We start from the raw sequence: 26,924 nt of genomic DNA, 5'->3' as shown, positions 1-26,924 counted from the left end.
GGCTTTGGTCATGCTGACGTGTCACAGCTGCTGTGGGGTTGCTGCCTTGGATTAATTTAAGATCAGATCTTCTGCTTTAGCTTGGTAGAAATTCCCCTCTCAGGTCCAGCACTGTTTTCCCTAAATGTTTTTAGAGCTTAGGAGTATGCCTCAGGTTTGTGTAGCACTTGTGTAACCTTTTGAGAGGTGAGGGCTGTAGCATTTGCTGCATCTCTAACCCCTCCTGCCAGAGAGGCTTTGATCCTTCTAACCTTACCTGGTGCCACAGCAAGGAACAATCAGCCATTTTCAAACTAAGAGATCTATCCAGGCCCAGAGAATTCAAATATTTTGACAGCAAGATTACCAGGCCAGCCTTGAAACAGGGAGCACACATTCCACCTGCTACCTTCAGATCCAAGAGTGCTGGGAGAGAAGGCAGGTACTCCAGTCCCCCAAAATGTAAACATGTTTTTATTTAATGCCTTTCACTCATCACAAGGTACTTTCCCCCATCCTCAGCCCCAAGACGGCAGCATAAGGCACCGTGTAGACACAGGCACAGTCCTTGTACCCTCTTGGTAATGTTCAAAACCACAGCCACAGTTCTTACCAGCAGTACCATGTGTCCTTTCTACTCATGTACACAATATGATTCTCCCCAGAGTTTGTTCTGGAGAAATGAAATATTAATTTAGAACAGTAAGACTTTCCCCACCCCTCCCCCAACCCCCAAAAGCCAGGTGAAAAACAGGTACAGAGCTTAATACCAGAGTAATGAGATTAGTTCATGTTTTAAAAAAATACAAAAAAAAAAAAAAAAAAAAAAAGGCAACAAAACAAAAAAAAAATCAACAGTTTCACTCCTATTTTCAGAAGGTTCTGTGTAGTGTGATGGATGATGTGCAGACTCCTTGCTGTGTCCTCTTCCCCTTTCAAAACCAAGAATGCTGACAGGGAGACCCAGACTTGTAGCATTTGCCTTGTTGATGGCAAAAGGCCATTAGAGCTCTGTGCCTCCACCTCAGCCAGCAACTGCAGCATCCCAGCGACTGATCAGGAGGATTTTCCTCTGTCCAAAGGAAGGAGGACTTGAGACAATATTCTTTGGCTGCAAGTTCTTAAAGGCTTCCACTGAAAGGGTTCTCCTTCAAAAAAAAGAAAAACTGCAGTTGCTGTGGGATTTTTTTTTTACTAAGAAAACATTGAGGAATAGCTGGAACCGATGTAAGAGTCTGAGTGAAGCCCTCCCAGTGCTAAGATGTTGGGGTCTGCTACAAATATTCAAGTTCCAAGGCGTGCCGAAGAGCTTCCAGGTCAGCGTGACATGAGATTCTCCAGAAGGGCATGTTGTGCTAGAGTGAAACCAAAAGAGTGCAATTTTTTTTTCTGTTTTTGTATAATACTGAGATCAAAACAACTTTCTTAGCTTGTACACCTCAGGAACAGAGTTTTGTACTTGGCTACCACAGGTTGTCACAGTGCCAGAGGCAAGGAGGCTGAGGGAGGGAGGAAGGGACAAAGTGGAAGCGTCTCTGCTGATCTCTCTCCTGTGCAGACAGGAAGACACATCCTCCACAATTTAGGAGTATCCTGCTTCACAGGTGATGGAGGATGTGGGCTGCATACTAAACTTTGTTCCTATTTTTTCCCCCCACAAATTAATTAGGAATGTTTCTAGAACTGCAGTATTACTAGAAACAGTTTTAAGCGAACATCGGCAGTGGAAGCTGTTGTCAGTGATTCACAGACAAGTAAATTAAATCCATATATCGGAAAAGGAAGTTATTAAAATTTATGAAAATGTAAATAAAGGGATAAAATGCCACACAATCAAAATGCTTTCTAACAATTCCCTTTCCCAATTAACTGGAGCAGTAGGTCATACTGCACTTTCTGTAAATGCAGGAACTGGTATCATTGTTCAGATCAATTATTCATTTAACACAACACTGTTGCCTCAGGGGAAAGTGCAATAGGGTTATGAAACAGCCTGTCCCCAAAAAACTTTCCTAACTCTCATTTATGGGAGAGTATCTTAAATTACTCCTCTGCCTCCCCGTTTTTGAATTTGTATTTGTTGTGATAAATCTGAAGTCCTGTACACACACATCCAAATTTTAACCAGCCTGTTCTTGAAATCTGAGCATCTGGACAAAATCTGGAAGGTCAGCTACCTGTGACCTTCTCTATCTTCTTTATAATATCCGGATCATTCTCCTAAAAGTTGTGAATATACTGTAGGAAAACAAGACTTGCATCTGAAAGAGGACAAAGTGTCAACTTTTTAATTGCTGAGAAACAAGTGCAGTTCCATTTCATCAGGGAGCTGGAATGTTACCTGTCACCAGAGTGCCCTGAGAGGGCCCTTAACAGCAGAGTTCCTAGCAAAAGCTGTGATCCCTGTGGCTGCTTGCATGAAGAAAACCTCAACATAATTAGAACATGTTCTTAGATGTTAAATACAATTTTTTTGGTGTGTTCTGTTGAGCCTGGAGTTTGCACTGGATTTGTTTCTTCTCCAAAGCTATTAAAGCAGTAAAATCAAAGACACAGCTCCCTTATGCACTGGGATTTGTAACATTTGGGACTCTGATTTTCTTTGCCTTCTCCCAAAATGTCAGTTTCTGCACAGTCACTGGTACATACGTAGTAATAAATGTGCAGAAAGCCTAAACTGACAACACTTAGTCCCTTCCAGCATGGGCAGAACACTGCTAAGAGTCTTTTATCACTGCAGGAATTCTCCTGTAGCCACGCTGTTCCTGCATAAACAGCTTCAACAAAGCTTCAGAGAACATGCAATTCCCAGACAGATCCTGATGAAGGGAGGTGTTCCTTTTCCAACTGTACCTGTGTAGCAAAAACGCCAGTGGTTCCAGATGTTTATATTACAGAGAGTCTATTTACACTCCTATAACCATTAAAGACAATTAAATGTTGCCTGTTGCCTACCAGTAAATAAATGTTTTCTTTGAGCTGTTTATCAGTGTGTGTAGAGACAGCAAGCAAACCAAGACAGCTGAAGAGACTGAAATCCACTGCTCTGCAATTTCACTTTAAGGGGAAAAGTTATTTCCTTCCCCCTCTCCCAGTTTGTATTAAACCCCTTCCATTAAATTATCTGTTTTTCTTTCTTAAACCAGAAGAAAACTTGGCCTCCCAGCCACTCCTGTTGTTCAGCAGTTACAGATTTATCACTCATCAGATAGGTGAAGAAAAATGACCCACAAAACTGGAGATGTTATCAGTGCTGTCAGCAGAACAGCAAAAGCCTCTCTGCCTGTCCCCTCCCTTTTTTGTTTTTTCTGTATAAAGCTCAGGTGTGTAGAAGGTTTGATTAACGATTGTCATCAATCAAAGGAGGCAACAGCCCAGCAAAGAATGTGCTCTACTAATGGCTGAGCTGCTTGGGCCAGGAGACAGGAGGCCCTTGAAATCCCAGCAGAGGAGACTGCTGAACCTCCCCACCTCCCCAGGCAGGCTGGGAGCCCCTGCAGCCTTTGATGCACTTCTGTTCACTGACCCACTGCCTTTGAAGTGTGCCACTGAGCTGCCACGAGCAGCAGGCCATTGTCACTTCAGCCCCAGTCATGCATTTGGGCTCTTCCTGACAGCTCCTTAACCCTTCCTGAGCTACAAAACCATCTGCAGGCTTAGGTAGTTTTCCAAGGTGGGTGCAGATATTGTTGCTTCCACTGGCCAGGAAAAATACACTATAAAAAACTGGGTTTCTGCTGCTTTGAAGATAATCTGAGATACAGTTCCGGGGATAGAACATGTGCCTCCCACCTTATTCTTGGGGATCCCTTTGTTACTGTGCAACCAAAGAGCTCAAATTTGCTTGGAAAGTCTTTGCAGTATCTTCAGTGAGAATGAGATACCAGGTCCCCCAGCACAAGGTTCAGCTGTGTAGCTGAGCCCCTGTGATATAATATTTTCAATATCACCTGAGCTACACCAGTCATTCGTGTATCTGTTAAAAGTTAAAGTTGGAAGATGGAGCTCATTCAGCCAGCTCCTGCATCTCAACTCATGTGCAACGCTCCTGGAGCAAAGGCAGCTCCTTCACATTTCTCCAGTCACCTCAGGAGCGCAGGACCCAGGATGCACAAAAACATCTTGCAAATATTGTTTGCCATTAACAAATTGTATTCCTGGCCCTGTATAGCCAAATAAATGGAAGTTCCAGGCATGTTTCTGTTCTAAAGTTCAGGAAATGAAAACTTTGGCTGTTCCAATTCTCATTATTCATGATCACACTGCTTTTGCAGTTTATGATTTTGTATTCAGTACAATTTTCTAATTTCATTTTGTTTGTGAAATTAATCACATTGATCCAGAAGTTGTTGATGAAGGCAGCAACTCTGTACAAGCCCTTTGGTATTTGCTATAATGAAGTTACACTCATGATCTCAATGAGTCATAAATACAAACACAGGTATGGATGTAGGCATATTCTAGTAAGTAATTCAAAACTAATTCCAACAAGTTGGAATTTACAAATCAGCATGTGTAGATCAAAAACTCACTCTGCCTGCTCATCTGAAGTCACACACTGGAATTTCCCTTTTCATGTCTTTACAGCCATCTTTATTAAGCAAGAATGATTCCTGGAACATGTGACACAGCAACTATGTGAAATATTGTACCAGCTGCCAAAGTGGGGGGAATTTAGAGTATGGAATTTCTGACAAGGTGATTGTTGAGTATTTTACATATTAAGAAATGAGACCAACTGTAAGCTGCTTCCAATGGAGGGTGCTTCATTATATTCTTAAATAAAGAAAGGGTCATTGCAATCAAAACTTGGAAGAATCCAGCATGGCATCCACAAACTGTACCTTTTTTGCTCCCTGTTCCTCTTCAACTCCATCTCCTATTACAATGTACACGGCCTTCCTTCCAAACCTCTGCATTATTCTTTCAAAACAGCTCTCTTTCCCTGAACAACACAAGAGAAGATGCATTTTTTTTATCTGGACACACACCACAGGCAGAGCTAATATTCAGGCATGGGACCTGGAGTTATCCCCTAACTGAACTGAATGGCTGCAACATTCTTTGCTTTCTTTTCAAACTGGATCTTCTTCTGAGGCAGATCCTCTCCATCTCATGCCAGTTACTAGCACTTGTTTGCCAGCCAAGGGCTTGCAAGTGCTGCCAGTTTTCTGAGCTTTGTGGCTGTGATGCCCTGCTTAGGCCACCAGCAGGCAGACTCATGTGACACTCGTGGCATTCAGTTTCCAGAAACCTCTCCTGTTCATTCTGGTTGCAGTAAAAACATGAAAATGCAATCCTCAGAGGTTCAAACACACCAGAAAGAACGGAACACAAAGAAGCCCCAAGCGAACCCTACCAGTACTTATTACTCACAAAGCTTCACAAAGCTCATTCAGCACACTTGACCCCTCTGCAAGAGCAAGAGGATCCAAAGAGTGTTTTTGTAACAGGTCCTACCAGACCTTCCTTCCAGCTGGGTGCAGCTGGACATCCCACGAGCAGTCAGTGCTCCACAGGGTGGGTACATTTCTATATATCTGGCTCACTTCCCCTTGGAGACACTTGAGAAGTGTTTTTTAGACTTTTTTTTCCCCTGCAGTCTGTACTAGGTTAAGTGTGGGAGTCAGGATGTGAATTAGACATCTGTAAGTAGGGAGCTAAAAATAAAGCTCATTCATTGCATGACTTAGAGACAAAACTTCAGCCTGCTGTATGTGAGGCCTCAGTCAGTTTGCTCTTACCTGTTTTTGTTGCACTGTAAATGTTTTCAATGGGGAAGACAGTGCCCAGCCCATAGAGAAGCACTTTAGCCAGAGCTGGTATAAGCTGAGTTGTGGTGACCAACACATTCACACAGTTGGGCCTAGGAAACAGAAGTTATTAGAAATCTAAGTTTCTTTTCTTCACCCTGGACTGAAAGATGAAAGATGGTAGGAAGTAAACCTTTCCTGCCACTGGAAGTTGCTGAGCCAATGGGAGATTTTGCAGCCAGAGGGAGATAATGTGGGTACCAGAAATGTCTTTTTGATCAGCTCAGTAGAATGAAAAAAACATCAACCAAACTAGCAGCAGTGATGCAGCCTTACTGCAAGCTTGCCAGGATCTCTTTGGGAGGGATTTAAACACAATGTAGTAATGTCCATGCTGGGTTCTGTGAGTGAATGTGTTCAGAGACAGAAGGGCTCTTCCCTCCTCTCCTCTTTTGTAAACCTGCTCATGTGAAAATGGTGCCATGGCTGAGGGAGCCAAGGAAAGGCAAGGACAAGGATTGTTTTGCTTTTGCACAGTTCACCATCCCAAGATCACCCCAACCCTTGATAATTCAGCCTGGCAAACATGTGCAGACTGGCCTCCCACAGGCTTGGCCAGCAAAGTCCTGTAAATGTGTCTCAATTTGTTTAGAGGGGGAAAACAAGGGAAGCAAAGGAGCTCCTGGATGAAACCCACAGGCAGTTTTTGGAGCTGCTCTTACCGGGAATGTATCAAATTCAGCGCCTTCAGAGCGTGTGTGAGCCAGAGATCAGTCAGCGCCTCCAGCTCTGCTCTCAGCTGCAGCCAGGTCTCCCTCTTAGGAGCTCCTATTAAACCTGCAAGCAGGGAAATACAGAAAGGGAATTGCATGGCTTTGTATGCACAACGCCAAAGGGCACCTGCCTGTGCTCTGAGCTCTCCCACTGCCCCTCTCTTGGCCCTGGTGCCACTGCCTCCCTTTGCCACTGCCACGTCACCTGAGCTCTGAGGCTCAGCTGCTGCACAATCCTCTGCTGCTGCAGCTCAGCATCCTTCCCCTCTGCTGCAATGGTTCAGTCAAGCACACACAGCAGGACCTCCTTGGAACACCTTTCTTGGAGTGAGCATAAAGCTTGCATGGGAAGTGACCAAGAAGATGGAAGAGCTGTGTGAAGTGGGCAGTGACCTGGGCAGAGAGACACCTGAGGCCAGGATGGTTTTGTTTATCCTGAAAAGCCATGCTCCATTTCCAGTGCATGCAGGGTAGACTTGTCCTCCAACCAATAAACAAGTTGTGGTGATGCTTTGAGTTTTGCTTCTTTCTTTTCCTAGTCAGAGGGAAACCTGCACTGATGTACTGAAAAGGAAGCTGAGAGTCTCTTGGAAGAACTGTCTGGCACTAGGTGAGATGAAGGAACCCGGGGAATCCTGATTTCTGGTGGTGTTGTTTTAGGGGAGTTAAAAACAAGCAGCTATAGCACAAGAAAGCCTTCAGACAGCAATCAGACGTGCTGTGTAGAAAAAAACCCCGCATATTTAGTTTTGAACTGCTTGCCTGCTTGCTAAACTTTCTGGAAAATTGGAGAAGGTTGCTTTCCTGCCAAATAAATTACAAAACAAAACCCCACACTGGGAATTGAGTCTTTCTCAAACCACTAAGCAGGTATTTTAGTGTGACTCCCACAAACCTGTACAGATCCACATTTCAGGGTGACTGCGGAGGCGCCTGCTCAGCTCACCGTGAAGCACTCATATCACGAGGCTCCCTACACCTCCTCCAGAGATGGCCCTAGAGGCTCTCCAGTTTTTGGGAAGATGAAAGGCCTGCTGGTGGCCTGGCCAGTGGCACTTACCCCCCACATTGTTTTTGTAGGTGTTGTACATCTCTTTGACCCGGCGGTAGCGGAACGCCAATTTCCTCATCCAGTCAACTCCCCCGTGGACCCCCGAGCCCAGGCACAGGTTTGCACTGGCAGTGGAACTGTGGAAACCATCTGCAGAGAAGTTGTACGTGCTGGGAAAGGGAGGGAAGGGGAGAGGTCAGTGTAATTACAGCCTGCACAGTGCCAGCAGGGAGGGGAAAGGGCTGAAAAGAAATGTGGAGACAAGTGGCAGCAGAGACACACACAGGACACGCTGTACAGAACTGAAGTTCATCTTCAGCACAACTACCAGCACAGATCTAAGAAAATGTTCTGTTCCTGCATCAATTTCTCACAATAATCATCCATAAAACCACAAATTGCAAAGCTCTATATGAGTTCTGCACATTTTATTCTTTTCCTTTTACCATGGCTCTGCAGGCAACACTTTGGGAAAAGCAGATGGAATTGTTCAGAAGTAGTTTCTATGAACACGATGACCCAACTTACACAGGTAATGGTAACGTTTGGTGCAATTTGGGTACAAGTTTCAACAAGGATCTGGCATGGCAAAGTCTAACTCCTCACTAGTAAGCCCATTCACTACAGATTGAACAGTGGGAAACCTTTCAGTCTGGTTTTGAAGCATTTTGGCAACAGCTGTGACAATTGTCTGGTTAAATTATATATAAAACTGGTGTGGTCTGACTGGAGCTCAACCCAATTTAGATATATTTCCCAGAATGGTTCAAAGCTCAGCATAGTCAGGTCCTGAGAGAAGGCACAATAATGTGAGAAAGGGGACTCTGTACTTGTGTGTGCTCAATAATGGAGCCAGGAGGGAGACAGCACAGGTCTGAGAATCACTGCCCAGCCCCCTGCTACTTCCAAATGGCTGGGGACTGCCTGTCCTGCAGTTTCCAGCTTGGGAGACCCCATACCTTAGATCTTGACCATTGTCATCTGATGATACATCATCTATGTGGATTTGGTCACAGTCCTAGGAGGCAGATGAAAAAAAAAAATACAATAGTGAGTAAATGTTGTGGGAAAAAAATTTGAAATAATATAATGCAAAATTACTTTAAGTGTAATATCAAGGAGATAAAATCTTACAATTTGCTAGCATTGTAGTCTAGCCAGTTAATTGTTAGCAACAAGTATCACATAGCACTTGCACAAAATATGAACAGACAGAGAGTGTGTGTGAGATCTGCTGTTATCTAAGGGCACAACAGCTCTTGAATAACAGAGTGAGAGGAACTCCTCATGCAGACAGAGATGGAGATGCTTGTGATTTAGCCAGGAAAGCTTTTTTTCTACTCTGTATGCATGATAAGGCAGAGACTTGGCAGCCTTTCCCCCTGTGAGAATACTGCTCTGGACAGGAGGTGTATGCCCACATAATTACAGGGGAGAAGATCTGTCCCAGGGAGATTTCCAGAGACGCCTGTCCTGCCTGCCCTGCTGGTGTTTTCCCAGTTTGCTCTGAGGGGGCTGAGCTTCCTTTGATGTGCAGGGAAGCTGGGCTGAAGCACTGAAGGCAACAAACACTCCTTCACTGCCCCAGCCCCAGACTGAGCTAAGGAATAATGTGTGTCAATAATGAGGAGATCTGTGCACAGGAAATTTAACCAGAATATACACTTGGAGCTCAGCCTGCATGAAGTATGTGCTCGAGATCTTATCTTCCAAAATCCTTCATTGTTCGAATGGGGGAGGCCCTGCCTCAAAAATGTGAGAAATGTTATTCCTTTGGTTTCTTTCCCAGTCTCAGCATTAAGGTTAGAAAGAGGAAAATTGAGAGTTTTCCCCCACCACCGTAACTCTCCTTTCTCCATGAGCCTTACAGGTGAGAGCAGAACAGAAAGCCTGCAAGCTGATGAACACTATCTTTAATTTTGGTTGATTTTTCAACAGTTTAAAAGCTGTGACACCTGGTACCACAGGACTCTGGAGTCAGAAGAACTGCATCTAACCAAGGCACAGTAATTCTTCACCACTTCAGTGTTCTGTAAACCACAGGATTTGCTTTACTTTCCTTACACAATGATGAGTTTGATTAATTAGTTTAAACTAGTCCCTTTCAAAAAATGAAAAAAGAAATCCCCAAACAAGTAACCAAACTTGTTGTCAATAGCAAAACATTACAGATAGTTGTTGTCACTCTGTTCTTCTAAGCTTTCTGATGTTTACATTTTTGTAATAGAGTTTTTATGCACTTTTCCATGTAAATAATGATTGTTTTGCATTCTTTCCTAGAGGAAGAGAAATTTGATAGACTGTTAGTTTGACCAGTGTAGCTAAAGAAGTAGCAATTTCATCCTCCAATTCACAGCCACTTTTAGAATTCTATATATATCGAAGTTGACAAATAACCTTCCTTCTTTTCACCTCAGAAGTTTCAGCTCTGTGTGTCATTCATTGCACGTCCTATTGCAACAAATTCTTGTCCATGGTAATAGAGATTTTCTGCAGTGTTTTAGATAATTCTCAAAATGACACTCAACTGCACCTTGCTCTCATCTCATCAGTCCTCTTACCAACCCATCACTGGGGTATATATTCCTGTACATAACAGCCTGCTCCACCTCTCACCTCTCTCCTCCAGCCCCAGCCCTTTTCAGGCCCTCTCCCAGGAGCTGCTGGGAGCCACGCTGGGGTCAGCCCACTCCACTCCAGCTGTAAGACTGCATGAAGTCAGGGGAAAGGCATTCGTGCAGGGATCTGTTTTTCTCGTTTGTGAATGGATTGTTCTGTACACTGCAGTGTGACAACAGTAGCTATCGCATTTCTGAGTTAATAAAACACCCTGACACTGGCTGAGACGCTACCTCATAGCGCCGGCTGCGCCTCGCGCTCCCGCAGCCACGGCCTGCACCTTCCACCACCGCTGGCACCCTGATCCTCACCCCTGCAGCACTTCCTGACAGCTCAGTGACAGGGGAACCAAACAAACCCGGATACCTCGGCTGCTGAACAGGAGGAGGCTGCTGGAATGGCAGGAAGGCTGTGATGGGGACATGGCCCAGGTTTCGGGCCTGCTGGTTTCCGTCTGGGATCTCGGGGTGGATGGTGTGTGGCACACACAGCCTGGACCTCAGGCAAGAGTGTGAGACCTCAGTCAGCCCTTGCAGCTCTGGGCACTGATCTGCTTTTACTTAAATAAGAGTACTTGTACCTTTACTAAATGTACTCCACATTTAGAGGAGCCTGAGCTGCTTTAAATGGCACTGCTGGCCTGGAGAAAGCCTCTGCTGCCTCCTTGTGAAACACAGGGCTCCTGAGAGCTCCTTTTGTTATCCCTCACATTCCCCCAAATACTCCCAAAGTACGTCTTGTGCAGGCATAGAAACAACTTACAAAGGCACACATAGTCTATTTGTGGATCAGGACTGTGCTGGAGAGTTTTAAACATCTCATGGATTCACTGATCAGTGGAGCTTGTATCCCTTATTAGGAGGGGTTAACACTTTCCAGAACACAAAACCTCCAGGGATGGCTCCCAAAGGCAGCAACTTGTAAACACACTAATCCCCCTGTTTGTTAGTTCCTCATGCCCTTGTCAATCCTCCTGTCCTTAATACCTGTTTTCCAGACAGCTAGACAATAATATCTCCAGAGGGGTTGGGGGTGGAAGGTGCTGTTCTTTAGCCAGCATTGTACTGTGAACAAAAGGCATCTGGGAAAAAAAGCACAACCCTGGAAAGGCCAGAGTTTGTATTTTAACTCCACTGTGATTTTTAACCCTGGGTAAGTTCTTTTCTCCCCGATTCCCCTAGAAAGGGGAGCAGAGAGGGAGAATATCTCCTGTCAGGTTGATTTGCTGATACATTCTGCAGCATGATCAGAGAAACACCTTGCATGGCTCACACTTGCAGACCGTGGGGATTTCATCTGCCTGTAGGACTTAACTTGCTGACAGAGAAACCCTTTCTGTAAAAAGACTGAAAGTTTTCAGTAGGAGTCTAAGACTTCTGCAGTCACCCCCCTGCTCTGGGGAGCAGTATCAGCCTCCTCCCACACAACCACCCTGAGGTTTGGGGTGAATCAGCTGGACCCTGGCCTGTCTGCTGCACTGCAGCACTGAGAGAGGATGGGCTGAAGCAGGATGGATCTGAATAGATCCATCTGAATGGAACTGTACAGCCGAAATGCATTCAGCTAATGCATCCAGGAAACAATTACCTGAATCCCTTCTGGGTAGATCCTAAGAAAAGATAAAGCCCTGGCTAATCAGAGTTTCAGATTTTTTTTTTTTTTTGACAGCAAAATGGTTGCATTCCAGTTCAGGCTCCACCCTCAGATTTTGAAGCCAGTTTTTTGCTAGGTGACATCACATCCTTACCAGACTAAGGAGGATCACACAAATTCTACCAAGGGCTGTGCAAACCTTGATGTGTCTCTGGACAGATGTTTTGTCCTCATCAGGCACTTCCTGGGAATGCTTCAGGAGGGCTTTGCACCCTGGCAGCACCTTCTCCTCTGCACAGCACTGCAAACTGCAGCCAGCAGAACAAATCATTCCCCTGTGCTAAAGCAAGGCTTCCTTGTCCAACCTGCCTCTCTGGACAGGATGGGTGACATTTTCTCCACTCCTTCCTCTTATTCCACCGTCAGTTCTGAGGCCAGCCACGCTGTGGTTAGTCCAGTCTGCTGGACTCCCCAGAATGGCTGAACTTTAATTTGTGCCAGAGAAACATTTTCTGAGTTTAAGAGAACTCCTGCTGTGGTTTCACATGGGAAACTCTCGCCCTGCTCTCTCAGCTACAGCACCTCCCACTCTGCCCCAGCACAAGAGATGGTCAGAAATGGTTCCTGCCCTGTGCAGTTTCAGCTGTTTTTTTCTGGTACAGGCCAGCATTGCACCACATGATGGTGCTAATGTATATGGTAATGCTTGTGTGTCTGCAACTGAATCTACTCCTTTGCTGGTTTTTGCAAATTCTTTTTTTTCATTTTTAAGGCTGTCTTTTTTTAAGACTGCATTTTTTTAAGTCCAGTACTCAGTGATGTATGATCCTTAAATACCACTCTGTGAATACATAAAGGTGGTTTTTATTTATCATCCTAAATGAACGAGTAGGGTGGGTAACTCTGGATGACTCTGTTGCTGCAAATTCTTCCAAACTGACATGACTTTTTTTGGAAAATAAAATTCTGTAAGGCACATTTGCTTTTCTTTAATTCTTTGTCATCCATCAATTTTTCATTGAAAAAGCTCAGCTAAAACCAAACCACCAGTGCCCAGAGCTGTTACTGACTGACAAATGTGCACAATTTGATGAAGGCCAGACAATTTGCTGCTTCATTTAAAATTTTAGTGCAGTAAGTGAAAAAGGAGAAAACTTATTTTAAAACTGGCAATTCTTGCAAAAGTCTACAAAGGCAGAGGGGTTTTGGAGGGTCACTATGCAGGACATGGAGCTTTGTTGCACCACATATTGAGATCTGATGGGTAAATGGTGATGGTTTTCTGGTAAATATTATCACTACTCAAATAGTGCCCTGGGTTCCCAAAGAGGAGCTCTGTTTTGTTTTGGTTTTTTTTTTCCCCCTAAGAGAAAGATTTTACTTTGTACTTTCCATGCCCTCAACACAAACTCCCTCTATGAAAAAAGTTGAAAGAGGAAAAATCTGTCAGTTCAGGTGCTTGTCTTTGAAAGGAAATAAAAATTCTCAGCAAGTGAAACCTCAAGACTGCAAGAGCCAGGTGGCAGGAAAGGCTGTGCCTCCCCTGACAGGGGGGACCACAGTGCAGTCAGGCAGTGAAGGAACCAGAAATTCCCACTGAACTCCTCAGGCACAGAAAAAGTTCTCTCCTTTCATCTGGCACAGAAACAAATTCTTCCTGTTTCAAGTGAAGGGAAAAAAAATAAAAGACCATATTAGTTTGCCCAGGGATGCCAGGTTTTTATTCTCCAAATGCCTCCAAGCAGTGTTTTGATTCCAAGGTGCCCAGAGCTCCAACCCCACCTCATCACTCTGTACCTGATCCCTTCAGGCTGAGTGCTCTGACTGCAAATGCCAGCACATTTCCACCACTGCTGTAAGCTGCTCCTCAGCATTCTGCCAGCCCCACTCTGCCTGCCCCTTACCACACACCCTAAAGGATTTTTGCTTTGTATGAGAGATAATCAAGTCTAACCATGTCATCAGCAGGAAAAATTCCTCCTCTTGGTCTGTTGCACTGAAACTCCCATAGTTTCATCCTGCAGTATTCCTGAGCTTGAGCAGACCCCCTGCTCTGTCTGTGCAAAACCTTCCTCAAGAACAGAGCAACATTTTCAAAACCTCTGCTTTGGCTCATAGCTAATTGCTGTCTGCCCCATAGGATCTATGCTAGTTTAGCTGAATAAAATTATTAAATAGCAAATTTCAGGAGAAGCAGTAGGAATATCCTCATTATTACATTTAGTAAATCTGCAAAAAGCCATCATTGTTAACTGAGTATTTAGAAAAAAAAATCCTGAACAGAATGGAAGTGCTTCCAATAAGCCAACTAAGGTCCACTTCTCTGGGGTTAAAAATAAAAAGTTTCTTGGCCAAACTGCCCCAAGTTTCTAGACTACATGCAAATGATTACACAGAGAGATGTTAAATAAAATAAGCAGCCACATACCTCCAGGTCATTGAAGAACAGATGTGTGTCTGCAAGGTTGAAGATCATTTCTTCCATCATGAGACCTATCCTCACAGACGTTGTGGTGTCCTGTCAGGGGAAAATCAGGTTTTTTCCACTCACTTTGATTTTTTTTTTGGGGGGGGTATAGCTTAGACTGAACTCAGGATCTACACATTCCTATTTCTTAAGATACATTTATTAAAGTAATTTTACTTCCCAAGTGTATTTTAACATTAACGTGATTTTCCCATCCTTTTGCTCTCCTAGATAAACAAATTCTGTTCTTTGAAGGACGTCTATGACTCACCCTGACCACTAACAGCCCACACACTTCAGATGATATAAACATCCTTTAAACACCTGAAACTATGTGAGAATTGCTTCAGTAGGTTAGACCAAAAATTGATTTGCAATAGCACCATTAGGGACTAGTTTGGGGGTAGCTATCCAGCATCATGACATGCAGAGGCTGATTCTTTCCTAACTTGTCCTTCAAACCAGCAATTCCATTCCCCACTGAAGCTGCCTACTTATTTACCAGCATCAGCAGAGTTAAAACAGCCCCATCTTGTCATGTAAACCCAATTATAACACAATAAAATCCTTGTCCAACACAACTATTGCTGCTCAGGACAGCAGCCTTGCAGAGCCCCAACTGCAGCCCCAATGGCAGCTACAACAAATAACAACATTGCTTACAAAACCCCAAATAGCCCCCAAAAACAAAAAAATAAAAAAAAAAAAAAAAAAAAAAAAAAAAAGACAAGACACAGCACAAATTCAGGACAGGGTCATCTGTCACTGCAGCTGGTGTTGGGAATGGCAATGCACCCGATGCCCCTGACTGTGCCCATTTGCTTCCTGTCCCAGCAGCTCCCAGCCCAAACACGTGTGGGTCTGATTCAGCCCTTCCCCAGGAGGGTCCCAAACTGCCTCCTGAAAGGGAAGGACATGGTGCAGAAGCTCTGGCTGCCTGTAGCATATTTAAACCATGTTTTTTAATGACTGAATGTGAAGATGCACATGCTGGCAGCTCTAAAATATCTTCTGCACCTTCCTAAGTACATGTGAACTTTCTCACACCCAGATCCTGCTCCTGCCAACATCAGTGACAAAACCTTTAGTGAATTCCCCTGGATAAGGATGATGCTACCCAAGTGAGTTTGGTTAATTCATCCTAGAAAATTAATGTTTTTCCCAGCTGAGACACCACTGAGCCTGTGAAAGGGCTGTCACTTCACTGCCTCACCAAGCCAGCAAGCCAAGCACCCCTCCTGCCCCCAAACATTCACCTTGTTCCTAAATCCACAGCAAGAGCACAGAAACACATTGATGCAAACAAAGTTACCAGCAGTGCATTTTCTTATTCATTAAACAGTTCAAAAACAGAAGCAAAAATAATCTGTATTTAATTTGATAAACAGTCACAGCACAACAGCATTGTGCCTGTTCAAACTGAACAACAGCAGACAACTTGGAAAAACCCACATTCCCACAACAGAATTTTCTTTTCCGTTGTTAATGCATCTTCAGTAGGTCAGGGATCTCATCCTGATGTATAAATCTGCCTTGCCTTTAGCGTGGTGTGTGACTTCAGTAGAGTAGAGGAAACCCACCCAGTTAAACCGAGTCTCTGCTCTAATCTTCTGCAGATTTCTGTGGATCCTGTCATTGACAGCACAGTAATGAACTGACTGAGGAGCTCTAACAGAGAGCACAATGCAGGGAGGGTGAGCACATTTCAATCAACCTTTGTGGCAGACACTGCTGACATGGATGGTGTACTACACACCAAGCTAATTATTACACATTCCTAGTGAAGTTCTCTTTAATTAGAGCAGAATGGCTGTGGTTTCAGCCATGTGTGACTCACAAGCCCTGTGCCCATTACAGAGAAGCTGTCACTCATGTTTAAACATGCTTTGCTGCTGTCCCAGAAACAAGGGCACTGGCTCTGGGCAGAAAGTAAAAACTCCAACAGACTTGCCTTGAACATGTCTCTCATTTTCAGCCCCAAACCTGCTCCCCTGATGAGGCACAGGGACACAGACCTAATCAGGGCATTTGACTGTGGCCCCATAGGAACAGCACTGAATCAAATTTTACTACCCAGGTGTAGTTACACGGGGGAACTGTTTTGAAGAAAATATGCTGCTAGGAAGAAATTATTTTGTAAAATGGTTTTTAATGAAGCAATTTATTTTTATACATTTCAAGGATCATTAGCCTTTAAAACTCTTTCAGGAAATCTCATTGGTTGCTATCTGTCATTTATCCTCTAAGTTTCATTTTGGCTTTATTGGTATTAATCACTAATGGGGAGTAGGAAACATTTCCACAGTGTATGAAGTTACCTCCTCTTTAACTAAACAATATGGAAACCAAACTGTAAATGACGGGGGAGGAGGATGAAAAAATCTTTCTCTTGAGATACAGAATATGATGGAATGAAAACAAAACAGAAAAATGCACTTTACCACCCAGAGGGGAAGTCATTTGCGGAAATGATTTGGCACCACTGCTTCCACAGTGTGGACATTTCCTCCACAGCAAGGCACAATTCCAAGTCTTAAAGAGGCTGATAAAGTTGTAAGGCCAACCAGCACTCCCAGTGTGACAGAGGTGTCTACAGGCACGAGGCCAGGGTTCCTCCAGCAGTTATTTATTTGCATTGCTGTAGCATCTAGAAGCACCAGTCCCAGAGATTGTGTCCACCCCAAGGAAAGACACAGTTGCTACAGCTGTCTGTTCAAGCAGGAATAAACAGGAAAATCAGGCTTACAGAGAGGCACCAAAATGAGATTTGTACATCCAAATCCTCTGTACAGTGTGTAAATAATCAGAAGGAATTATGAAATTTGTGTGAAGATGTTGATGGAGTGCTCTTCCTGGGCACAGAAACCCTGTGCCACTAAAGGACATCTCTGTGCTGCCAGTGGTGCTCATGCTGGAGCAGTGTGAGTTCAGCAGAGCAATGTGAAGTTCCCAGTGATCCCTAATTGGATCCCAGTGATTGCTAATGTCTCTGTAGGAAAAGTGTGCCCAGGAGCCCTGGGAACGAGTTCCTGACCAACACATCCAGCCAATGCTTCCTGATGCATGTGAAGCCCAAGGACCACAGCTTGAAATCAAATCTCCTCCAGGAACCACTTTTTGCAGTGAAAACAGATTAATCTAAAAACTCAAGCCTCGGTGCTTGTTTAGTAACTTTAGAAGAGCGAGGTCCTCCCTGTGCTAATCTACAAGTCATGCTTTCACAAACAAGGACAATGAGAGGCAGGGGTGGAAAACAGGCAATAAACTCCTTTTGCAAATAAAACTTACAGCAGCACAGAGTATCCCCACATGCCTCATCTCTGCCATGCTCCATTGGTGGAGTTTCCTTCAGGGTCAAAATGTAACAGCCACACAAATTACTTTTAGTGCAAAGCCCTGGTGCTCAGACATGGCAGACCAAGCATTTCTGATCCTCCATGCACAGCCTGAACAGTTTCCTCCCATGGAAGCTTGGGGGAGACAAGCATCAGCAGGGAAGGGATCATTCTGAATTATTCATTCCTTCTCCACGCACCCTCCACTCCCACTTCTAAAGACCAGGAGTCACAGTTTCAGAGTTGTCCCTTTCTCCTCAGGGCATACCTAGAGAGAACCCAGAGGTAAAAAAGCTCCCACTCCCTACTGCTGCTTCTTAAACAAAAAATGATCAAAACATACAAAGAGTAACTCCTTTTTCAACATTTTGCTCAGAAATTTGTGTTTTCTCTAAAGAGCATCCTTGGACGTGTCTGCTGTTTCTGATGGGCATTGCCCACTACTGGCAATGGCCATCCCTTGTGAGGGAAATGATTTCCACTCTCAGTGAGGCACTGCCAGCCCCCAGCTCCACATCCACGTCCTTTGGGGAACTTTTGCTGCCTGTTCCTACTCGAGGAAAACATGGGCAGCAGCAGCCTGTGGAACATGTTGTAAAGGAAGACAAAAGCATCCATTTAGCAAGGAGCACATTTTCCTTCACATCCCAGTGGCACAAGCTCACATATTTCTTGCCAGTGCTGCTCATAGTTTGGCCACTTGCATGCACTGTTTCTAACCCTTGAACTAGTTCTCTACATTTGAAGTGAATTATGTTTTAAAAATTACAATTTGAGTTCAGTTATGTTATCCGAGCTAGTAATACTTCACCTAAAATTAATTTCTGTTTCAGTTTTCATTTTTAACCTCTGTTTCAAGTAATAATACGACAGAAGATTGCTAAAAGGACCTTGCTGAACAGCCTTCAGTTTGTATTGAAGACAATTTCCATGAAAAACTGGAGGTAAGCAAGCAAATATTTTCTTATGACAGCACTGGGAAGGTAGATCTGCTCACACCACATGAAACTCCCACTAGTCTGTATTTTAGCAGAGCAAAAGGATTGCAGAATGTGCATGCACACCCAAATTATCTTTAGTTGCTGCCAGGATGTTGCAGTGTGCGCTGTGCTGGTGCCCAGAGCCTCTCCAGGAGCTGAGCTGCACAGAAGCTCTCAGTGCCAGAGGTGCTGGCTCTACCTCCACAGCAGCCCTGGGCACTGAGTCACACTCAAACTGCACCACCAGCACCCTCCCAAAGGGCTCTGCATCAACACCACCTTCCCCCAGATCTCCTGGAACACAGAGATTGATTTTTCATGCATTGCTTCTACTTGCCCTAGAATATGCACTAAAAAGACATGTATTTGTTAACACCTGCAACTAATCCAAGCTGCATGTCCACAGCCAGCTCTCCCTTCCTGCACTCTGTAATTCTGAAAGGAAGAGGGAAGCAGACTTATCTCTGGCAATCTCTCAAGTGCAAGTCACTCCAATCCTGGATCCAAAGCCCTCTCCAAGCCTCTGCCTTGCAGGCTCCCTGTTCAGACTTGCAGGCCATTAGCAAAGGGGCAAAGCTGGCTCCTCTGAGACAGGTAACAAATCTGCTTCTTGTCTGACTCTGCTTCTCTTCAGCAACCTGACAATTAACTCGACGTTCAGATTGTCAGGACAAAGTCGTTCTGAGCGTGGATCTTGGATTCAGACACCATCACCTCCCTCTAAAACCCCACCAAAATAAAGCCCTAGTATTTAAAACTAATCAGTCCTTTTAAATCCCTGCCAAATACCTATTTATGCCGTGAGCAAATAATTACTTTTCTACAAGGAAGAAAGTATTAATTAAGAGTATTCATCAGACTCCTATTCTATAGGGTTTATCTGCCACAGGTGTCAGCCAGAGGTGAGAGACGGATTAGTATACAATCAAGGGCCTTCCAAGTTAAATCTCCTCCTTGTGGTTATCTGTTAATAACAAAGTTGTCACCAAAAGAAAGAATTTAATAGTTTTAATTGGGTTTAATTACTTGGAAATGCCTGGAAAATGGACCAGCTCGGTTGTAGCATAAAAAAAAAAAAATAAAAAAAATTCAAAGATACAAATACCAGGGCCACATGTTTGAACAAAAAAAGTCTGTGAGAATAACCATCCTTTCGTTGTAACATTTTATACCTTGATCAAACTTTGAGACATGAACAAGGCTTTCCCAGAATAATGGGAAATTAACCATGTCCATGAGTTCTAGTTCAAGTAAATTCATGTCTTTTTCAGGAAAAAACCCACATTTCACTCTTTTACTAACTACATCTAAGTAGCTTAGCTTGCAATTTTATCTCTTTAATAACACAAGCAACAGCAGACTGAGCCCCTCAGAGCTTTCCCAGTAGAGTATTTGTGATAAAAGTTGTTTAAAGTAATGAAAGTAGTTGAGGACCCAAAATACATTTTCAGAAGTGATATACTTAAGGGACTACACTTCAGGCTTTTTTGAAAAGGACCGTCCCTTTTCAAACAGAACCTCTCAGTTTTTCAGGGTCCAAACATTTTCCCACCAAAATAAAGACACTGTTTATGAAAACATTGATACATCCAGGTTTATGAGACAATTTACTGAATTTAAATGATTGGTGTCATAAGACAGCACAGTGTGACCTTGTGGGAAGGCCATGATGGACAGCAAATAGAACTGAATCCCTTTTCTTCAGATACCTTTTCATATTCACCCTCTCTGTGATTTTAGGGGCACTTCTAAATGTTCTTACTAAATGTCTACTGAAGGACTCCTTTTACTGTCACGTCTCTTCACATATGGTTGGAAATTATTCCAATACCCAAGTGGGCACAAAGGCCACTAAATCGTCACATTTAGGGTCACACAGAGGGTGAAAAGTCTCTCCTCCCTCTGTAAAGGAACCATGCTTAGGGACAGGCAGCAACCACCAGGCTAATTTATCCAGGGTCTGAACCCAACAAGCCTGAAGTGGATTACAGTCCTGTGGGAATATGTGCTTAAATACAGGTTAAAAGCTGGGCCATGATGCTTGAAGATAAATGGGAGTTACTTTTATTTAGTAATACAAAAGGTTCACGACCAAAAACCCACAAATAATTTCTGTTTACTGTATGTGGCACACTTTTCAGAAAGTGGAGTGGAATTTAAACCAAATTAATCTTCATTTCCTTCCCCTCAAGACAGGAAAGTCACTGCATTTCTATATGACAGCCCTTGATAGCCCTGTGAAAAACACAAAACTGGAAAGCTTGGTGGAAACAAACCATGGAGTGCAATCCTCAGCACAATGACATATTTTGCACGAGCAGCTTCTTAAAAAAAGTCATGTCCCCTTAGTTTTTCAAACTTTTCCCCTTAAAACTTCAGTCCCAGTTCAACCATACTGGAAAGCAGGTTCCCTTTCCTCAAGCTTGTTTAATAACCCAGCATTGTTTCTGCTATTTATTTTATGTCAAAAATAATCCTTTAATAGTCCCAAATGCCACATGTGCAGCTTGCTCAGAACCCCTCCTGCTCCCCTAAGCTCCAGGACAAGAGGTTACATCCACAGGATCTCAGAGCATCTCTGTGCCCACCTCCAACCTGCTGGGATCTGGTTTTGCTGCTCCTGCTGCTGCTTCTCGTCCAGATGATAAACACAGATGTCTGCTCCCGAAATACACATTTGAAATAATCAAATGGCTGGAATTATTTACTCCCTTCTCTCCAATAATGAGCTAAATAATTGATATAGCAGCATGTCTAAAGTAACAGACTTCTTTATTACCTGCAGTGATTGAATGCTTCTTTAATTTAACTTAAAAAGGCATTAAACACAAGGTTTAGCCTCCAGTGGGTAGAAAAATCTCCAACTTCCTCAGAAAATCCTTTCCAAATTGTATTCATCTTGACTTAATCCATGATCTACTGAGTGAATTAGGCTCTATTTGTTTTGAAAATCTATTTTATGGAGTTCCAAGGGCTGTGTTTTCCTTAGGAAGGGCTCATTCTGCCTTTCTGCCCAGGATGGCTGCTAGCAGCCCTCAGCATAGGCCTCTGCAGGTTTTTAACGTCCCAAGGTGCCCCACACATATGACTAACAAAATGTAAATAAACACAGCTGAGCCAGTAAGAAATTGGAAGGTTTTCTCATTAAAGAAATAAAATAAACAGATGTCCTTAAGCACTTTGGCTCATGTTTGTCAAAGGAATGGAAAACTCTCAGATGTTTGAACAGCAGTCATGATATAAGGCCACATCTCAAGCGAGAGAAGGGGAAAAAAGCGATGCCCTGGCACTCAGAATTAACTAATAGTTCTCAGGGGAGGCCCCTTTTGATTTGAACCTTAGCAACTTCTACAAATAGTTTTTAACAGCCGAGCAATAAAATGGGGTTTTATTCCTTCTCAGTTTGTAAAGTAGTAAAGGACAGGCTCGGCCATTAGGAGCATGAATCACCAGCAGATTTGATTAAATCCCCATGGTGTTTCAATCAGGTCCTGGCTTTAGGGTCCTGGGAGAGAACAAAGCAGGGAAAAGCACAAGCTACTTGAAGCATTCAGTGAAACCAAGGAAGGGGGAAAAAAAAGAAATTAAAAAATCAAACCTAGGGTTTTACAAGGATCTCAAGTAGAGCCAAGGAGGAACTTTTCAATGACTTTTTTTTAAAGTTGGAAATTATAATTCATTCAAAGGAAAACTTTTCATAAGAACATGTAACAGCCAGTGAAAAAATTTTTGAGGAATAAGGTTTCTTAGATCCACAACATCATTTTTGGTGAGAACAAGACAGTCCAGTTCACAGCCAGCATAGAGCAGCTATAACATTTGTTCCAATGCTAGAAAATCATGTTTATGTCCTGTCCTCAACTGGGCCAAGCAGAAACTTTTGCTACTCTCTCCAAAAGGTCCTGCTATGATTGGTGGACCTCTCCTGGGTGACTGCAAGTCTGTCATCAGGGAGGCCAAGCCCATGTTTGCACAGGCTGGAAAGCTGAGGGCACCTCCTGTCTCCCCCACACCTGTCTGCTCACAGCCTGAGTAAACCTCATGCTGCCACTTCTGAAACACAAAAGCATTAAAAAAATGTGGCAGTCACAGAAAACCAGCCTCTGCTTCAAGCAAGCAACTCTGAGGCAGACTGCAAGCCCTCAGTGAATGCAGAGTGGCTGCTCCACGTGAAGCAACCGCAGAGCCCCAGCTCCCAGGGCCAGAGTCACACAGGGGAGCTACACCCCTTCCACTGCAGGTCAGCCAACACCCAGAGCATGGCTTTGCATGATTTTAAACCAGGACATAATGTGCTTTACACATTTTTGCAGTATGTTTGAGCTAATTCCAGCTGCTGAACAATCTCAGAAATTGTATGGCTCTTGCAGGGAATTTTATGGAGCCAAACTCACAGGTATCAGCAGGCACTGTCAAAGTGCTGATAAAGATCCAACACAATTCAAGCATTTAGGCTGTCCTGTGTGTTCAAATCTCTAAGCCCAGACTAAAATAAAATCCTTGTCATTTGATTCCAAGAATTTGCAGTATCTTGCAGGTAAAGATGAGTTTTAACTCCAGTTTTTACGTTACTGACAAGTCACTTGGACACTTCAATCCCAGGAAGTGGGGATGCAACACAGAACAAGAATACACATTCTTGGAACAATACAAAATACTAAGAAAAGGTATTGGCTTCACAGAGCTCCCTCAAATTAGGTAGAACAACACACCCACTGCTCTCTTTTTTCCTTGATACCAGTCCTTAGAAAAGCAAGAGAATGAAACTGCAGTATAATACTTGAACAAAAATTTCTGCGTCTCTTTCAGTCTGAGAAATTTTAAAGCTTAGACAACACAGGTTATGGAACAAGCTTGCAAAAATCCCAGTTGGGAAAAGAGGAATAGAGTCATGATTATTTTTGGCACAGGACTGCATGCAATCTCCTCATATTGTTTCTGAATTACTACCACCAAACGAGTCTTTCTGTGCTCACCTTGCTGTGTCAAACAAGCCCCCTGACTTTTACCCAATTCCTGTGAAAGCCCAGCAGCACTGTCATGGATTTTGAGCCAATTTTCCCCACTATGTTCAGTCAATGATCTGGAGACAAACCTTTTCTGGCATGGCCAAGCCTGCAGCCATCTCCCCGTGGAGCAGCAGCTCCATACACACACCTAAGGGATTAAAAAGGCTCCATGCACACCACAAAAAGCCACAAGGGTCTACATTTACTGAGGTCTGTAGGCAAATGATAAATATTCTGCACCCATTCAGTGATCAGAAACCTGCAGAACAGGTTTTATAAACCCTGCTGAACATAATACCCAGGGTTACCTGCCTCTGGAACTTTTGGGGAGTTGCCTTTTCTTGTCACCCTATGGCAAAGAAATTAAGACAAAATTTCTGATGACTCTGCAATCCGTGGGCGACAGCAAAGGGTTAGGGAAGAGAGGACAAAAAAGGAGCAGCCTAGGCTGGGCTACTCATTCATGCTTCAACTTTCAGTACATTTTATGTTTTAAGTGCTATTGGTGCTGTGGGCAGAGTATTTTCTAAACACCTGAGAGTAACTCTCAATGCTCTGAGGAGGCCATATGTATGTTAAGAGCCACAAAGAAAACAAACAGAATTTTCCCATGAAGTCAGGTCAGAAAATATGCATTGAAGCATTAATCATTAATAACATGACTTTTTGTGAGTTCTTTCTCCTATTTTTTTCTTTTTTCCCTCATATTTTGGACAGCTGCCTGTTGCTGCCATCACCAAGGAAGGGGCAACAGGCACAACCATTTGAGATTAAGTATCTAAAGAACACAGGAATTTAGACCCAAATCTCTGAAGCTGTGCTTGGTGTTCCTCCTCCATCTTCCAAGAAATATCACCCCAGAAAGAAGTGTTATTATTCAGTTTGGACAACTTTTCAGAATAATTCTTTGAGCACCTGCAGCTCCACTAGTGCAACAGACAGGATGATACTGGGAGATAAATGTTGGCCAGGGAATGGTCAGGACCACATAAACTCACACCTTTTCTGGAGGAAGACAGAGTGAACCAAGATCTCCATGCGTGAGATTTAATTATAAGCATATGCATGTCTAATTACAGGCATGTGAATTCTTTTATGGAGAATTTCGGTTTTGATACTTAATTTACTTGGAGATTAACACTTCCTACACTACTGAAGTAAGAGATTCTGAAACTATTAACCTCTGGCTGCTTCACTTGTACTTGATAGTTTTGAATTGTGCTACTATTTAACAGTTCCCAGGACAGCCTGTCTGAGTGTGCTGTATTTCCCTCTTGGTTTAAGGTCTGTTCCAAAGCCCACCAAAGCCTCTGGTTGTCTTTGGATCAAGCCAGCAGCCTATAATAGTTTTATAAGTATTATAAACCATTTCCCTTACAGGAGAGTCCTGAGGAATTTAACACTGATGAAACAAATGAAGAACTGCAAAGAAAAAAGTCCTTCTAGAGAAGTTTCTCAAGGAACCCATCGTAACTCAATAGAGAAGGTGATTGATTCTTCCAAAACAATATTCGTGTTTATATCATTCACTGAATTAGAATAAAGGAAACAGCCAACAGAAGCCCCCACACAGCAGATTCCAACTCTACACCCTCTAAACATGGGCAGGAGGCAGCAGGTGAAGGCATCTGCTTCAGAGGTTCTGTGCTAGGACAAAGCCAGCCTGTTAAGGGAATTCTCCACATGAATTCAGCAGCCCCTGCCCAAGGCTGAGCTCGACCACAGAGCAGATCTGCACACCCTGAGTTTGTTTCCTGATCCTGCCTAATTCTGGTGTTTGTAGGCAGTAGGTCTGAGCTTACACACGCACACCTCGTTCATTATGTTCTCTGGGAAAAGTCACCACTTCAATTACCTCGTACAGCATGGCTCTGGGTAAGTCCCTGCTTGGAAACACGTGCTTGGTTTTCAGAGGGTGCTGCTAAAAGTGTTAGCAGCATTCCAAGTGCTGCAGTAGACTTCCACACCACAAACACCATTTTATATCCTTTACAACTGTGCACATCTAACAGTGAACAATAAATCTATCTTACTAATTACACATTCAGCTTGTTATAACCATCATAAAAAAAGTACAGCTGGTAAAGCCATGAAATGATGTCAAACCATATTTCTGCTTTCTGAAGAGAAGCTGGGTTATTTTCCAGTCTCCTGATGAAGCTGAGTGCTCAAAGCCATGTGTGGAAACAGCTGCCAACTATGTCATCCACCTTTAATTAGGTAATGATATTGTCTTTTTTCCTACCCATTTAAAAGTGCTTGACATTCTGTAATTCAAAGTGACTTAGGTGTTTATCATAAAAAGCTGCCTCAGGAAGAAATTGAAGCACATGGTACTAAATCAGAACCAATGTTTTCTCCTTAGCAGCCAAGTTCAGGCTGCTGAGCCACAGTTATCTAAAAAAATGGAATTGCCTGTATTTCAAAGAGGGTAGGTATCTAAAGCACAGCTAAATATGTTTCTGAAGCCCCCTTAGAAATGTGAGCTTCGGCAGCAATGTGGGAAGCACAGCCAGTTCTTCATGGCAACCCAGACAGAGGAACACAAAATCTCTCTTAAAAAATTGTCTGAGATTTGTAAGAAAACACTGGTCTAACAAAAAAAAAGTGTTAGCTTATTCAGGCTGGAGTTAATGGGAGTCTGGCTGCTGGATGCCCTCTCTTGCAGACAACAGACACTGGAAGAACATCCCAGCAAGTGGCAGCTGAACAACACAAGCTTTGGAAAAACAAGGGGCTACTTGCAACATGAAAGGGAGCTAAATTAAATTTTCACATGTTCGGAGGAAATACCACAGGACACGTTTATACAAATATGTCTGAATAAAACAGGCAGCATCTGTTTGAAAAGCTAGCTCATTAGCTGCCCCCACAGTTCCCGACGCAATTTGGCTGGACAAGCAGTAATGCTAAAAAAATTAAATTTTACCTTCCCATATCTGGATGCAAAGGTTCCCGTGAGTAAGGAGTGAAAAATAATTATCGTCTCATCCAAATCCCATACAAACACACGCTGTGATGACAGATGGGGTGGAAAAAAGAAATATAGTTACATATTAAGCAACTGCAAGAACAGGTTCAGTCAGGAAATATGTCCTGTTGGACTAGAGATTTTTAAGATCTCAAGCCATTTGGAGCACTGACTGGATGTTTTGTGAAAGCAGGCAAAATGAAACATCAGGAATTTTGGAACTGCCATCCCAAGAGCCTGCTCTCCTAACAACCACAGAAATCTCCTGTTGCCTATCAAGTCAGGGGAGCAAAACATCAGACTTACAAAAAACACAAAGGAAAAAAAAAAGGGTACATATGAAGAATAGTTTGAGATGTTATAACACAGAAATTGAGCAACTGTTTTTACTACT

The 26,924-nt window shown here is 43.3% G+C and overlaps 1 protein-coding gene across 1 annotated transcript in view; it reads right to left on the bottom strand.

Annotated features, from left to right (window-relative positions):
* Positions 1-742: 742 nt before the first annotated feature.
* Positions 743-26,924, bottom strand: part of EYA2 (EYA transcriptional coactivator and phosphatase 2) — a 50,326-nt gene continuing 24,144 nt past the window's right edge. Inside the window, exons 8-15 of the mRNA XM_041419262.1 lie at positions 26,489-26,572; positions 14,197-14,286; positions 8,516-8,574; positions 7,566-7,726; positions 6,455-6,569; positions 5,724-5,845; positions 4,824-4,924; positions 743-1,334 (exon numbers count right to left, since the gene is read on the bottom strand). Of these exons, the coding sequence (XP_041275196.1) occupies positions 1,254-1,334; positions 4,824-4,924; positions 5,724-5,845; positions 6,455-6,569; positions 7,566-7,726; positions 8,516-8,574; positions 14,197-14,286; positions 26,489-26,572 (813 nt within the window). The 3' untranslated portion in view covers positions 743-1,253. The remainder of the gene's footprint in view (positions 1,335-4,823; positions 4,925-5,723; positions 5,846-6,454; positions 6,570-7,565; positions 7,727-8,515; positions 8,575-14,196; positions 14,287-26,488; positions 26,573-26,924) is intronic.

This window comes from Onychostruthus taczanowskii, unplaced genomic scaffold, assembly GCF_017590055.1.
Source record: "Onychostruthus taczanowskii isolate IOZ18803 unplaced genomic scaffold, ASM1759005v1 scaffold60, whole genome shotgun sequence".
In the NCBI taxonomy this organism is placed as follows: domain Eukaryota; kingdom Metazoa; phylum Chordata; class Aves; order Passeriformes; family Passeridae; genus Onychostruthus; species Onychostruthus taczanowskii.
This window is presented reverse-complemented; position numbering and strand designations above follow the sequence as displayed.